Source organism: Emys orbicularis, chromosome 1, assembly GCF_028017835.1.
Source record: "Emys orbicularis isolate rEmyOrb1 chromosome 1, rEmyOrb1.hap1, whole genome shotgun sequence".
Classification (NCBI taxonomy): domain Eukaryota; kingdom Metazoa; phylum Chordata; order Testudines; family Emydidae; genus Emys; species Emys orbicularis.
In genome coordinates this window covers 132455997-132471049 of record NC_088683.1, presented here as the reverse complement: position 1 = coordinate 132471049, position 15053 = coordinate 132455997, and the positions used below count along the sequence as shown (strand labels likewise).

At 41.4% G+C, this 15053-nt stretch overlaps 1 protein-coding gene across 1 annotated transcript in view; it reads left to right on the top strand.

Moving 5' to 3' along the window:
• Positions 1–15053, top strand: part of PHF21B (PHD finger protein 21B) — a 221150-nt gene that overhangs the window by 136168 nt on the left and 69929 nt on the right. The window contains 1 exon segment of the mRNA XM_065416945.1: positions 9074–9379. Within this exon segment, the coding sequence (XP_065273017.1) occupies positions 9074–9379 (306 nt within the window).

The window sequence follows — 15053 nt, the reverse complement described above, 5'->3', positions numbered from 1 at the left end:
GAGCCTAACTTTAGGCACCCAGGTTGGGGTAAAGTGTTTTTGTTCGGGTCTCCCAACCCCCACCCCCTCTTGTTTTCATCAAAGCCATACTTTGGAGAGTTGGAAAGTGGTTTGTAATGCTGATTGGAGCAGTATCATGACTAAAATGCAAATATGCCTGAAGTTAGAAAACGGTCATTGTTTCACCCTAACATATTGTAACCATAAATGCTGGAGCTCTTGGAATAAAATGTGCCTGTAGGAGTCCTGGGGAACTGTCTATATGTGTTTTGGGGGGTTGGGAATGAGGCAGGTTTCTGTTTTCTTTGCAACTTATCCAGTATTTCTGATGGGAATAGTTCACAACTAAAGCTATGCCTTCCTTTGGGGGAAACACAACCATTTAACTTCTCTCTTCTTTATATATATACCAAGGAACTGATGTTTTGATCCCCTGGGAGGCCAATATCTGTTCACTACATTTGTTCTTTTCAGGAAGATTCTGTAGTAGCTGAAAAGAGAGTTTGCTTGGTTTATTGTGTTGTCAAACCTTTATGCTATGGCAATGAAGATATGCATTCACAAATTCAATTTTGAGGGGGGAGGAAGGGATCAGAGAAGGATGATCACGTCTTAGGGGGAAAAGAGATTCAATAGATAGCATATCTGAAATTAGATTTTAGAAATTATTGTTTATTTTTAAAAAAGTCTGAAGGTCTTGGGGGAAGTGGATCAGTTGGGAGCATATTTAAAATTAGATTTCATAAATTACTGTAATTTATTATTATTTTTAAATCACATGCAGCAACATCCCTGTTTACCCTGCTTGATAATAGAGGATAGGGCATTTGTAAGTAAAACGCACAAGCCTGTGAGCTCATATCTTGGGTTGGAAACATGAGGATGCAAACTTTAATGAAATTCAGACATTAAAATACTCAGCGAGGCAAAGGCTGCATGTCTACAGAAACAAAGGGAGTTAGGATATCAAGAAATGTGGGCTTTGATGCCATTTAGAAAGGCTCTGGATTCCGTGATTTATCTAAAAGCCATGAGATGCACCTCTTAAAAAATGCAAATATCTGCATTGCATCTTGTAGCTATAATGAACAAGTCTTTCACACAATAGAAACATTCAGCTAGTTCTGGGGCACTTACTGTGGCTCCATATGCTGTGCTGCATGCTTGTGCCCTTTAATCACGATGCCTTTTGTTTTTTCAAAACGTAAATGAGAAGCACATGAATGTTTAAATGGTGTACACTCCAGTTTTGTTTTGTTTAAAAAAACATGATTAAATAAGCCAAATAAACGCAATCCTCACGAACGCTGGGGCATGGTAAATCATGGAAAGCTATGAAGCAGGCAACAGCAAAAGTATGTAAATCTCCTGAGCTGCTAATCGCATGTAGGACTACAGCTTTAGGTTACCAGAGGACCCATGTTACCCAGTGGGGAGCAATTTAAAACACCACAGGGTCTGTTGAGGGAGAATGCCTGTATGTACGGCAGATGTATATTAATGAGATCAAGCTAAAGTTTGCTTTTCTGTAAATTAGGGCTTAAAAGAAGGAAATATTTTAAAGCATTTCATAGATTTGCACACTAGATATAGCATGTCTCACTGGTCTTCACTATGGGCCTGATCCAACCACTGAAGTCAACTGAAAGGTGGTTATTAGCATCAGTGGGCTTTAGATCAGGCCTTATCTTAATATTTTCACTGTAGTAAAGAGTTTTTGCTGGGATTAAGGGAAAAAAGAGTGATCTGTTCATCAAATAAAATCCAAATCAGTCCATCAGTCTCAATGAAGTTTTTTAGCATAGGCTTTAAATACATATGTGTGTGAGTGTAGATATATTATATTTTGGTTAGTCTGGATTGCAAGTTACAAAAGGTCTGTTTCTGAGAGCAAAAAACAGGTAATTAATAGGACTAAGAGACAAAATGCCAGCTTGTAGATTTGTTTCCCCTGCAGAAATAGGCGCCCCTGTTAGATTGCTCTTTCTTGATCTGATGTAACAAGAACAGAGAGTCAGCTGTGAATCAAGCGCCTTGTTCTCATTTCCTTGATCATTGACATGGTTTGAGAGAGAGAAAGGAGGAGAGATTATTTGTGAGGTTATTAAAAAAAAAAAATCCAGCTGCCCCTCCTCCTCCCCTCTAAAATGCAGAGATTCTTCTAGAACGTTCCATAATATGAGTTTGACGTTTCTCATTAAATATCATCCTCATCCCCCCTACTCCTCATTTGTTAAAAAGTGCTTTTTACAAGTCACTAAGCAGATAATTCGAAGCTTTGATGAGTGGATTGCCAGTTAGCAATACAGTGGGAAGTACATTTTTATTTTATTTTTTACCCAGCAGGCTGTGTAATGGTTATAGAAATTAAAGGATAATTGCATTTAAGTGAATTTATGCTTTTACAATCCCACTGTTACTGTTATTAGAATATTTACCACTGTTGAAAATTCTCTCTTCACGTAGATCTGCTAATTCTTCATTACCATCCTGTGCTGGAAATTAGCCATTTTGAGAGTTTGTCATATCAGATTAACATAAGGGGTAGTTTTTCTGGTGATTTTAATTATTACCCATTACAGTGCCTTTGCACTTAGGTTTCATTTGCAACAGCATTAGGTTCATTTATTTAAAGTTTACATTAGAAATTATCATTAATGACTTCTTTTTCTTTATTGATGTTTTCATTGGGTTTCACACAGATTAGGTGCTACATAGTCTACATTTAAAAGAAAACTCTGAGAAATGTCTTTCTCATTGAGAGATTAAAAGTAAATTTGGTAGTGTATGACATTTAGTTTCTGTACATGGCAATATACTTCTGCAATATATAAAAACTGCTGATGTGTAAAAGTGCTTGGTAATACTTATAAAACACTTTTATTCCCAATGAAGAGCTTTACTGGAGAGTATCTTAACACAGATCAGAGCTAGTCAGAGCATAGAGAGTCATTATACCTAAATACAAAGGCTCATTCATTATTTGTTGGGTGTTTGTTGTCTCTCTTAATTAAAGACATGCTGGAAAAAAAGGTTTTACAACCTCTTTAGTTTAAGAAGACTCAGAAATAGTGAGCCATTTTAATTAGTCGATTATTTTTGTGGGGGGAGTCCCTTCTCCTCTACTCCAGGCAGCATTTGTCATCCTTTGGCAGGAATAACTAATTTCCTTCTAAATCTCCAATCTGGAATCACATAGAGTGGCTTCCATTCCCTCCCCCATCCCCAAACTCTTCTGGTGTTCTGTGTTTGGGGAAGGGAGGGGAGGAAGGTTATATGTTTCTGACCTGCTGTACTGCTTTTCATCTGAAAGTAAATTAATGCACACACTAGATTCCTCTCTACTGTGCTGATTGGATCCTTGTGCCGATTAAATATTTCACACTGATAGAGGGATGCTGAAAGCACTCAGCTTGTAATGTGGTATGTACATCAGTGGTACAATAACTGACTTTCAGGTTAACGTCAAACAAAACCCCAGTTTGCTACAGTTTTGATTAGAATGGGTTTTGCTTTGACTATAAATCCTTGTGCCCTGCTGCAGCGATGGCTAATTAGCAGAGATCTGAGAAAAAATGAATGGATTCTTATTTTTAATGACAGGCAGGCAGTAAGTTGTCAAAAAAAAAGGGGAGGGGGAGAAAACAACACACAAAAGAAGCCTTTTTTTTTTTTAGTAGCTACCATACTTTGTGCCTCAACACACAAACCTTCCTTCCTTTGTACCTTCCTGATCTGTTTTCTCCAAAGGGCAGTTCTTGTTTGACCAAGGATCTGTCATCGCTCTAAAAGTCTATTCATGCTTTCCATACCCTATGACAGTTCTGTCAGGATGTTTTTTGATCTATATTCAAGTTCTCATCAGATTTTTCTTTTTCCTGCTGATGAATACTAGAAGCCAAGAGACAATTCCAAGCAGCAGTGAAGTCACTACTGCTTTCCTAAGTATCTATCTCTTTCTCTCTCTATCCATAGTTCTTTCTGCCTCATATTTGTCTCCCTTATGCTCTTCAGTCTCTATCATGGCACACTTGAGAGGGCTGCGATTGGCTCTTGCTTTGTGGATCAGCAAGCAGAAAGAGTGTTAACTCCTCAGTGGCGATGTGCTGGAGTGGGCTCCCTGGAGCCACTTGGTAAAATTGCAACACCAAATTAAAGGGAAGGTTGGATGATCTGCCTCTGATGGAGTTCACCCCCACTCTCTGGATGCTGTTAAATCATCCCTCCTAGTGATGACCTATCCTTGAGGTTCATTAAAAATATTTCTGTAGTGCAATTTCCCCCACTTTGGAATGAACCAGATTGCACCAAAATGGCAGGTTGTTTAAAAAATAAAATGGGAAGGAGACGCTGTCCCAGACTCACCTACAAATGCCATTGCCCCAGTTCAAATGATAGAGATTGGACATAGTGATCTATTATCAATAAACTGTTGTTCAGGAACAGAGTGTAAAATGTTCCCATCAAAGTTATGGATATGACAGAGCATTTTTAATAATGGGAAACCAAACAGTTTCTTCAGTTCCTCACCCTTCCACTCTGTGAGCACAGCAGCCGTGGTATTTGGGGTTGTCCACAGGCAAAGAGGATGTTTTTATGGGAGCCCTTTGTTGAAATACTGGTAGCACATCATCGATCCCACCTAAGGCCCTAGTCCTGCAAATACTTGCATAGGTATATACATCTCTTCATGGGAGTAGCCCTATTCACTTCTCTAGGGCTACTTCTTTGCGTAAAGTTATGTAGGATCATAAGTGTTTGCAGGATCAAGGCCCAAATGAATAAGGGTCATTGCTCACAGCTGGGTATCAAAAATGGCAACTGGAAACACATTGAAAAGCATATGAAAATTCATACTGTTACCAAAACCACAAATCTTGAAACATCCCATATATTTTGGTTATTGCCAGAATAAGAATTGTGGTCTGTCACTGTTAGAATATTAAAGAGTCAATTGTTCAACTGAGTTTTATTGTAAGAACTGAGTAAATTAACAGAGGTCAAGACCCTCCTCTCTGAGGGAATCTCTATTCAGCTATCTCACATGCAGTGCCTTAGGTTTGTGACAAATGTTAAATTATTAATTGGTAGGCCTTCGCTTTGGTTTTATAATAGGTTACCATTCTTCTGAGAGCTTGACAAACTCTCATACAGAACATTTTTCCTTCTAGGCCAGCTCAGGAAAATAATAGATGTTGCTCTGGAAACAATTGCAAATTTTCATAGCAAAAGTGCATTACCAGACAATATCATTCTGGAAGGATTACTGGAACAAAGTCTATGTCTAAGGCAGAAGTGGTTACAATATAGACAGCAATGGGCAGTGAATTCTAAGTCCCTTTTAAACAGGTCACATATCTTAGTTTGGAAACATGAAGGTTTGTTGGCAGGCTTGTATCAGTTTAAAGTCACTGCCACAGGGGAAGATAATCAGTAGCAGAGTATAAAATTGTTTTAGAATGTGATCATTCTTATTTAACAATCTACATAGGTACATGTGTGGATTACTATTGATATACAAGACACATCAGACCTTGTAAGGTTACCAAAAAATGATGTAAACTGCAGAAGAGTAAAAGTGGAGAAACGGAAACCTTAACGTACAGTGAATGGTAATATCAGCTCCCCAGTGTGGGTGTCGGTGCATGTATGTTCCAGCATCTGTACTGAGACAGAATAGCTATTTGCTTTTGCCTGTGGCTTCTGAAAGCAGCATTCTTCAAATCCATCTCTCTCCCCTATTCCCTTTTCTTTAATATGAAACTCAGCAATCTGTTTAATAATTATACAAGGTAGCATCTGAGTAGCTGGTAGGAGCCTCACTTATTCCAAATGTCCTGGAATGAGAGTAAAACTGTTGCATCCCTGTTTCCCCCACATCCTACAAACCTTTATGAGCACAAACCTCTGTGGAACACACTGTTTTTTGCATTTAAAAATAAACATAAAGGGTAAAGCTATTTTGATACATTTGGGGAAAAAATATAAGCACTGCTTTGTACAGTTGAAATCTAAGAAGAGGAATCTGCCATGTAGAATATAGAAAATCATAAACAAGCAGCAGCTTTCCAGCACACTGAAGTGTGTTTGCATGTGACTGGCATACATATCTCAAACTCCAGTTTGCCTGTGGCATCCTGCAGTGAAAATGAAAGTTGTGCTGCTATTGAAAAGGCGCTGCTTCAAAATTGGTGTATTGTGAGGACTGATATGCTGTAGATGAGAAGCAGTGTGCTGCTTTCCAGCATTTAGAGCCAATATTTTTTTTGGCTCCCCTATTATGACAGCACATGTTTTTGACTGTTATGCCCAAAGCATGCTTAGAGTCTTATTATTCATCATTCCAAAAGTGTCAGAGAATATGTTATGCTGACTGATTCCCAAAATGCAGATTCTGTCTCTTTTAGAAACAAGAATATTCTTTTAATTAATTTGGCAGAAATGTAATACAGCAGATGTAGGTTTTGTTGGGGATTTTTTTAACCTGTCATACTACACTCTATTGTTTCTGCCAAGATGCCTTTATCAGCACTTCCTGGGGTATAACATTAAAAAAAGTTATTTAAAAAAGAAAAAACATATAGTTTCTATTCTCTTACCAAAAGAATCTGACTAAGTGAGATGTTTTGGTGTGGTTAGTAGATGCATTTTCATGGAACAATTCAATCAGACACAAATGAAAAAAGTCACCTCTTCCAAACAGGTGAGTTTAGCTTTCTGAAACTAATCTTCAATTCTACCACTCAGATACGTTTCCACATCTAGCTTCTAAAAGTCATGCCTTTTTAAACAAATAATTTCAATATGTACATCATAAGAAGAATTGTTTTGTCCACTCAGTAGAAGTTTTTGGAATAAGTTGGTTGGTTATTTCAGGTTTATGATAGTGGCAACATTCTTCCCTGCATTTACCTTTTTTAAGGATAAAAGTAAAAACTTATCCTTAAAGGGGAATACAAATATCCCTTTAACAAGGAAAAATACATAAAAACCACGTAATGTTTGCTTTGAGTTAAAATTTAAAACAAACAACAAAACTAATCATGTTTCAGCTATTTCTGGTGCATATATACAAATAGGCATTTTCATCAATTTATTATGAAAATAGTGTCACAAAGAAACTATTATTAATATGTCTCTCAGTGGGATGTGTGGATCATATTAATGTGAGTAAAGAAACAGCTAAAAAAATTTAATTGTACACAATTTCTGCTTTGTATTTTCTCTATTTTTCCCCTTTGCAGCAAGTTGAAAAGCAGTTATTGGGTATTAAACTGTGTAAGGAAAGTATCCTTCCTGCTTCTTAACTTGCTTTTGTTTCCACTGTTGTTCCAAATACTGCATATCTTCAGTTTTGCTTGTTCTGTTGAATTGAGTCAAATACTGCATATCTTGTTTTGCTTGTTCTGTTGAATTGAGTTAGAGAAAATTTAAAGTATTTTGGTACCTTTTTAAATGCTATATGAGGAAAACAATGAATGCCCTTACGCTTATAGTGAAACTGTGTGTAGCAGTACAGCATATTTGTACATTTCTGTGATGTGAAGTTTCCCATCCTGGCAATCTAATATTGGGAACTTCTTAGGGTAGACATTAAAATCCAGTTATAAAATATGACAAAAGTAAAATATAGATGCATGGGACGTATTCTGCTCTCACACTACTGGAAATCCTGGCCCCATTAAAGTAAATGGCACACAGATACAGAGGCAGCTGTGGATTGAATTCAATTCAACCTCTATTTATTTCTAAGTAACAGATTTATACTGTTGTAACTGAGAGCAGAATTTTGCCCATGGTCTCCATTATGAGCTTTTAATGATATATTACATATGATATAAAATGAAACAATATTACTGCAAAGCTGAAATCTTACTCAGAAAGCTGTATCTTATTCTGAATATGAGTGATACATAATACAAGATGTTTAATACAGCTAAAATGAGATAAAGATAAAAACAGGTTTGACACAAGTCTCTTGTATCCAGTACTTTGCCAACTATAAAGGCATGAGTATGTCAGCATAATATGGAATAGTAGAAGAAAACCTGATCCAAAATAAAATAGCTATTTATAAGTTCTCAGTAATACTAATACCTTTTCACAAATGTGACATTTTTATATGCCTTAAATAGTAACAGGTTTTCTGGCTTTCACTAGAATGCGTGACCCCAATAGCTTGAAAAATAATGCTGGTTATTAAAAAAAAATCTTAAAGAAAATGTAAATTTAAAAAAATGAAGTGACAACACTTGGAAAAGTAAAATCTGAAGAATTGGGAAACTAAAAAGTGTAGGGTGAGGCTGGAAGCTGTAATGTGGTTTGCAGTCTAATGAAAGATGACAGTTTGAAAAGACTGGCTAGCCCGCTCTGAAATCCTTTTATCAATTATTATTTATCACTTGTAGTGATGTAACCCCTAGTCACGGACCTTGTGCTTGGTGCTGTCGAACCACACAACCAAAACCCCTTCAGAAAGTGATTCGGGGGAATTAAGCAACTCCCTCCCCTCCTCCCCCAAACAAACAAACCCACCCCTAAAAATCCACTTTAACAGGTAAAGAAATTGATCAGACAAATAAAAAGCTATACTAAGCCAGTGCGCTGTTAACAGCAACCTGGTGAGGGTGGAGAAAATGATACTAAAGATCTGGCCAGCTCTCCTTCATCCTTTAAGAAATGCTAGCGATGGTACTCGCTGGCTCTGGGTCTCTGTTCTCTCCTGGTACATAGCCCGGCTCCGGGAGCATAAGGTAGCCCAGAGGCAGAAGGCACATGCAGCCAGGCTCTCGGTGGGGCGCCCCCGGCTGGAGCAGGCGGCGGTGGCAGGCAGGGCTGCTCCGGGTCAGGGCTCCGTAGGGAGGGGGCAGTGCCGCCTCTGGGCTGCTGCTGGAGCGCCTGGCAGAGCCGGGCTGGCTGCAGATGTTGCATGCGCTCGCGGCGGTGCCAGGGCACCCCTCGGCTCCTCTCCGCCCCGTGCCGGGCGGGGGCCGAGGGGCAGGGGATTGTGCCGCTGCGGGGTCAAGGCCGGTGGTGACGCTCGCGCTTTTCTCTCTCCTTCTCCCTGTGGCAGAAGCTGGCGGTGCGGAGCTGCCCCGCGGCGGTGCTGGTGGGAAGCGGGGGCAGCGGAAACACCAAGCCCGGCGGCGGGGTCCCTGCGCTTCTCAAAGCGTCCGGCGGCGGCAGCCAGAGCCAGAGCCTGGCCATCTCCGTCCTGCCGGCCAAGGCTCCCATCGCGATGGTGACCGCGCACATCAACGGGGGGCTGGGCTGCAGCGCGGCCGGCGTGGAGCCCCCGCAGAGCGCCCCCATCAACCTGCAGACCACGGCCAAGCTGGTGACCGCCCGGAGAGCGCCCGAGCTCGGCTCCCGCTCCCAGGTAGGAGTCGCAGGCGGCCCCCGCTGCGCCGCGCTCTGCCAGCTGCGGGCTCAGCCGGCTGCCTCCGCCGAGTCCGCGGGGCGGGGCGCGGGGCCAGGGGAGGGGCTGCAGCCACACTGGGGGCTCTGACTGGGGGACGAGAGGAGGGGGCGGTCGCGTAATCCTGCTGGCTGGGGAGGGCAGGGGTGACGCTGCGGGGAGAACAGGGCAGGGGTGATGCTGCAGGAGCTGTGTGACGTTGGAAGGGTGCCCTGAAATGGGGAGTGCTGCTGGAGAGAGTAGGGCTTGTCTGACACAGTGTGGGTAATGGGAGGAGATGAGGGAGCATAGCAGGGCGCTGCGGCAGCTGGTCTGGTTGGTCTGAAGTGCAGGGAGAGGGGCTGTCTGACTGGTCTGAGATGAGGAGCAGGGAGGATAACACCTGACCTGTCCTTACCCATTACAGTCCCAGAAATGGCTACTTTTAGAGTCTCTTGCCAGGGTGAGAGAAGAATAAAATGTGAACTAGAGGATATATCCTTCAAGAGTCAAACTATAATTGAAGGCATGTGTAAAACAAAAGTGATGTTGGAAAGTCTTAAACTCTCTGAAGTCTATGGGCTGTGGAGCATCACCCCAAATGCTGTGGAGAGAATGCCCATCACTTAGCATATTGAAACACAACACACCCTGTTTAGTTAACTCATTAACAAGTGGGAGAGCATGTCAGTCCACCTTGGGAACTAAATCCTTCCCTTGTTTATTCTGGTACAACATCATTGACTTTAATAGTGTTAACAGGCTCTGGCAGCTCCCTGCTGTCTCCCCACTGCCAGAGCCCTTCCCTGCTGCCGAAGCCTTTCACTTCACCAGGGAAAGGTTCCAGCAGCAAGGAGTCAGCAGATCCCTTCACTGCTATAAGTAGCAGTGTAGATGTGAGAGGCACTGTTTGGTTGTGTAGAGAGCCTGCAGGGTCAGGTGTGTAGGGCACTCTACTTGCCTAAACTGTGTCTCACTGTCTACAACTGCTATTTATACCCATGCTAGCAGAGTATAAACACTCTACACACTGCCATAAATGTAGACGTAGCCTTTGAGTAGTGGGCTTGTGAACTGGTCACCTCTGGCAGGAGCTTGGGTTCTTAGAAGGGAAGAATCTTTCCTGATAGGACTTGTAGCAGCTGCAATAACCCCAGGGCTGCCTGCATCCCCCTTCAAAGGGAAGATTGGCCCTGCCCATTTTCCATACCAAATCCCATTGTGTTTCCTTGTTCAGAGCAGCCCCATGGATCTCAGTTCTGTGTTGACAGGGAGTGTTCACCTGCTCTCTGATCTTCCAAACCAGTATTTGTCCCATAGTTCTATATTTTTCTCCCTAGAACAATTTCATTTTAAGCTGAGGTTTGCTGTAACCAGAATAGCAATGGAAACATTGCCCTACATTTGGGACTTGCATTTGCTTCACTCTGTTTGAGCTCTTGCAAAATGGCCTTCACTGTACAAAGTTTCTTACAACTTTAGTTTTATGATTCTGCATTTCTGATTGTGTCAAAAATGTACAGTGCAATAGCAAGGCCATGTAGCACTCAGGAGATACACTGAATACTGTAGTGTTTACATCCTTTTGAATAAAATATAGTTGACAGGCATGAATAAGACCAGTTACAAATATTAAAAATGAATATATAAAAATGTAAATTACCTTTGGACCGGGGTTAGTGTGAATGATTGCCACTTCTCTAACAGAATTAAATTGTTCTACAATTCTTTTTTTCTCCAGTCAAGAAAAACCTATAAAAAAGTCTATTCTTGTTTTACATGCAGAAATTTTGATTCTGTTCCAGAATAGGAATTTCAGATCAATAGCAATAACACACACCTTAGTTACCAATGTTAGAGCCTCACTTGAGGGTGTCACTATTGGCAGAGTAACCAATGACTACTTCCTTTTTTTTAATGACTCTTGAAAAGCAGATTTTCTTTTGAAATGTATAAAGATTGTGAGATGGGGTATAATGACAGCCTTCTGCTGTTTGGGTTAGGGAGGCAAGCTGATAGGAGTAAATGAGATTACTGGCACAGTGCAGTTTTTCCCTCTGTGTCTGCAAAGTGCAGGAAAGGGCAAGGGCACGAAATGTAATGTTATGAGTTTCTGAACATTGGTTTCTGCTGGAAAGCATTTAAGGGGATCAGCGTGCGTGCATGGTCATCTCAAATAGTATCTAAAAGGGATGAAATGCTAAATGAAACTCAGCAGAAAAAAATGGGGCATAAAACGATAAGGGGACCCCTTTCAACCTAGACATACAACTTTTAAATAGGATTAAATATAAGTACGTTCATTGTAGCATGTCCATTTGCACTGCCATGTGTCAGCACTTCCATCATAGGCCGTGGTTTTCCCAATATATTTTAAAGTGATTTAGAGACATTATTGATTGTCAGGGAAATGAAATATACTTAAAAACAGTCTAGATAAATATGTGCACAATCACCTTTAAAGGATGCTTTAGACTAGAAATTTAGCATACAATTTATTCCAAAGTAATGGGGAGGGCATATAAGTATCATAAATTTTAGAGTAAGCCCCCCAATTTGTTCATTTTTATTTCTGTTTCCTAGTCTTGCCTCCACTTTCGGATTGAAAGCAGGGGCTGGGCTTTGCTGATCAGGCATGAGGCACAGTAGATAGAAAGCTGATAGTGTCCCATCTGTTGTGGTGGAACACTGCATCAAATAACAGAAAATTCCTCCTCTGCCACCTCCTCTAAACAGCCAAGTTTTAGGCCAGAGGGGATCACAACAGCTAATGTGGGAGAAGCATAAAAACTGTTGGCTGATGGGAGAACAGGAGGAGCAGACAGCTCTTGGGGTCACAAGCGCTGCAAGTGGAGGGAGGGAAAAATACAATTGGACAGATCACCCAGCCACTTCTTAAGAGCCACTGAGAGAGGTGGGGGAAAAGATCTTCTGAGTAGCCCTGTCATTAAATTTGCTGCCAGAATTAGCTCTTGCCCTGGCAATATAGGCTGTATGCTCCCCATGCACCTATTGTAACTCCCAAGGGTAGCGAGAATTAGAGAAGTTGGCTGCAGGAACATTCAGCCGCTGCCCTAAGGAGCTGGCTCTTCACAGCAGTCCCAGCCTAAGGCTGTCCACCGCTCTGCACAATGCTTGGGGAACATCCCAGCAAGACAATAGATCTCATCCCTCCACACAGTATGACACACTGTCATGGCTGATTCCCCACTCTGGCACTTCGAGTGCAGAAGGTGGGGGTCCGCAAAGATTCTAAAAATTACAGGTAATACTGGCCACTCCAGGCTTGTATTAAACTCCCAAGATTACAGCTTCTCTCTGACCTTAGATGAGTAGATGCTGCCACCACCCAAGTGCAAAAACCCCTTTTGAGAACCCAGGAAGGCGCACTTGGGAATTCCTTCCTATGCGGTACCCTCAAGCCCTTTCGCGCGCCCTCCTTCCTTCCCCCCCGGAAAAGCTGAGAAAGATAACAAAGGAAACCAGCTGTTGCCACCAGCTAATTAAACAACATGTGCACAAAACTCTTAAGACACAAAACTCCAGTCCTGTTCTTAAAAAAAAAAGGTAAATTTTATTTAAAAAAAAAAGAAAAAAAATACATCTGAAAACTCAGGCTATTGGTAGATTTAAAAAGAGCAAATACAAAAATTAAGAATCAAGAATAGCTTTCGTGAGGTCCAGCTTAAAAGTTACAAGCAAAACAAAAACACCTGGGGTTAGCACTGAGGAGTCCAGAGAAAAGAGATAAACCTAATCGCGTCTTCCTAGACATTTCCCGATCTACTTATATATCTGGGGTTTCAAATGAGTAGTTTCTAGGTATGATCTGATGATTTTTCATACCTGGCCCAAGCTCCTACAGCATAATTCCAGCCCTGTCTCTGCTCTCCGGGAGAATAACACAGACAGACAAGGGAAAGTTTTTTCCCCAATTTAAAAAAGTTCTAGGCTTCCTATTGGCTCTTTTGGTTAGGTGCCCACTCACTTCCTTTTACCTATGGCCTTCTTAACCCTTTACAGTTAAAGCAAGTAGAGAACAGCTACTAACAGGGATTTTATAGCTAACTGGCTGGCTGGGTGTCCATAAAAGTGAGCTACTCCCTCCCCCTTCATTTCTCTCTCTCTCTCTCACACACACACACACACACACACGTCACCAAGTAAGTTCATGGCAATCTTCTCAATGTAGATCTACCAGGCATCTTAGTCCTGACCCGGCAAGATCTCCTTCTGTTCCACTCTGAGTTTTTTTTTCTTCAGCAGAATCTGTCAATCATGTTAAAGTCATATAGCACGGATCATTGTTCATAGCTTAATTAAATGAGACCATCAAATTGTCAGATGTTTCCAAGGGCTAAATTTGAACTCCATTTTCCAGAGGTGAAAATCTGATACACTAACACACTGCGTCACCTGACTTTGTCTTAACTTTGAATTTTCATGCTTTTCTCACTAGTTTGTTGTACGACCTTAGGTCATATTGTATTCTTGTTTTGGGTTTAGATAGGCATACCACTGTCTAGTTTGTTCAGAGAAATGGGGCTTGTGTTTGTGTAGGTGGATGTTCATACACACTTTATAGGTGTGAGTTTATGGCATCTATTTGAAAATTTGGCCCCCAAACTTGAAGAACTTAGTTCTGCATGTGCAAGCCATTTGCTATGTGTGGGCTAACTTTTAGAATAATTTATTCAGCAATAGGAAGTAATTTTTAAAATGATTATTATTTCTTAAGTCAGCTTTAATACTGGTCAAATGCTGTTAGGTATATTGTTTGATGCATACTAGTGAAATTGATGGTATTGTAAGGAACATCCTTTCGTGCTAAATGTCCGCTAAGAAGCATTTGGTCAGATTAAGAAAGTATGTTTATGTGCTAATCATGTAAAAGCTCATGCACTGTAATACAAATGACTTTTTTATGATTATAACAACACTGTGGGATGCTGTGCCCATGAAACTCTTCATATAGTTGTCCTTTGTTTCTTTGAAATGTAGGTGGACATCTTAGGTGGAGGAATTTGGGGAGGAGAGAGGGAAGACGTGCACTTCCTGGTAGGGCCCCAAACCCTGCATGCAATTCCATGTGGGCAGGCCCCAGTGACTAGACAGGGCTCCACATGGGCTCAGGAGTTGTTTTTTGTGCACAGTTACTCACAGGGTTGGGGCCTACATTTTTAATTGTCCTAGGGTGAATTTTGACTTGGGTGAAAAGTGGCAGCTGCTATATACTTTACTCTCTAGGGTCACGTAGACCCAGATCCAAAAAGGGACTGCCTTAGGCTTTGAGATGCCGAGGGCTTGTCTACACTTACCAAGGGATCGAAGCGCGGCGATCAATGCATCAACAGTCGATTTAGTGGGTCTAGTGAATACCCGCTAAATCGACCACAGATTGCTCTCTCGTCAACTCCTGTACTCCACCAGATTGAGAAGAGTAAGGGGAGCTGATGGGAGAACGTCTCCCGTCGACATCACATAGTGTGGACCCCGCGGTAAGTAGATCTAAGATACGTCAACTTGAGTTATGCTATTCACATAATTCAAATTGCGTAGCTTAGATCGACTTTTCCCTTTAGTGTAGACAAGGCCTGAGTGTCGCACCTAGAGAACCACAGGAACAACACTATGATCCACAAAGCCTAGGCTCCCT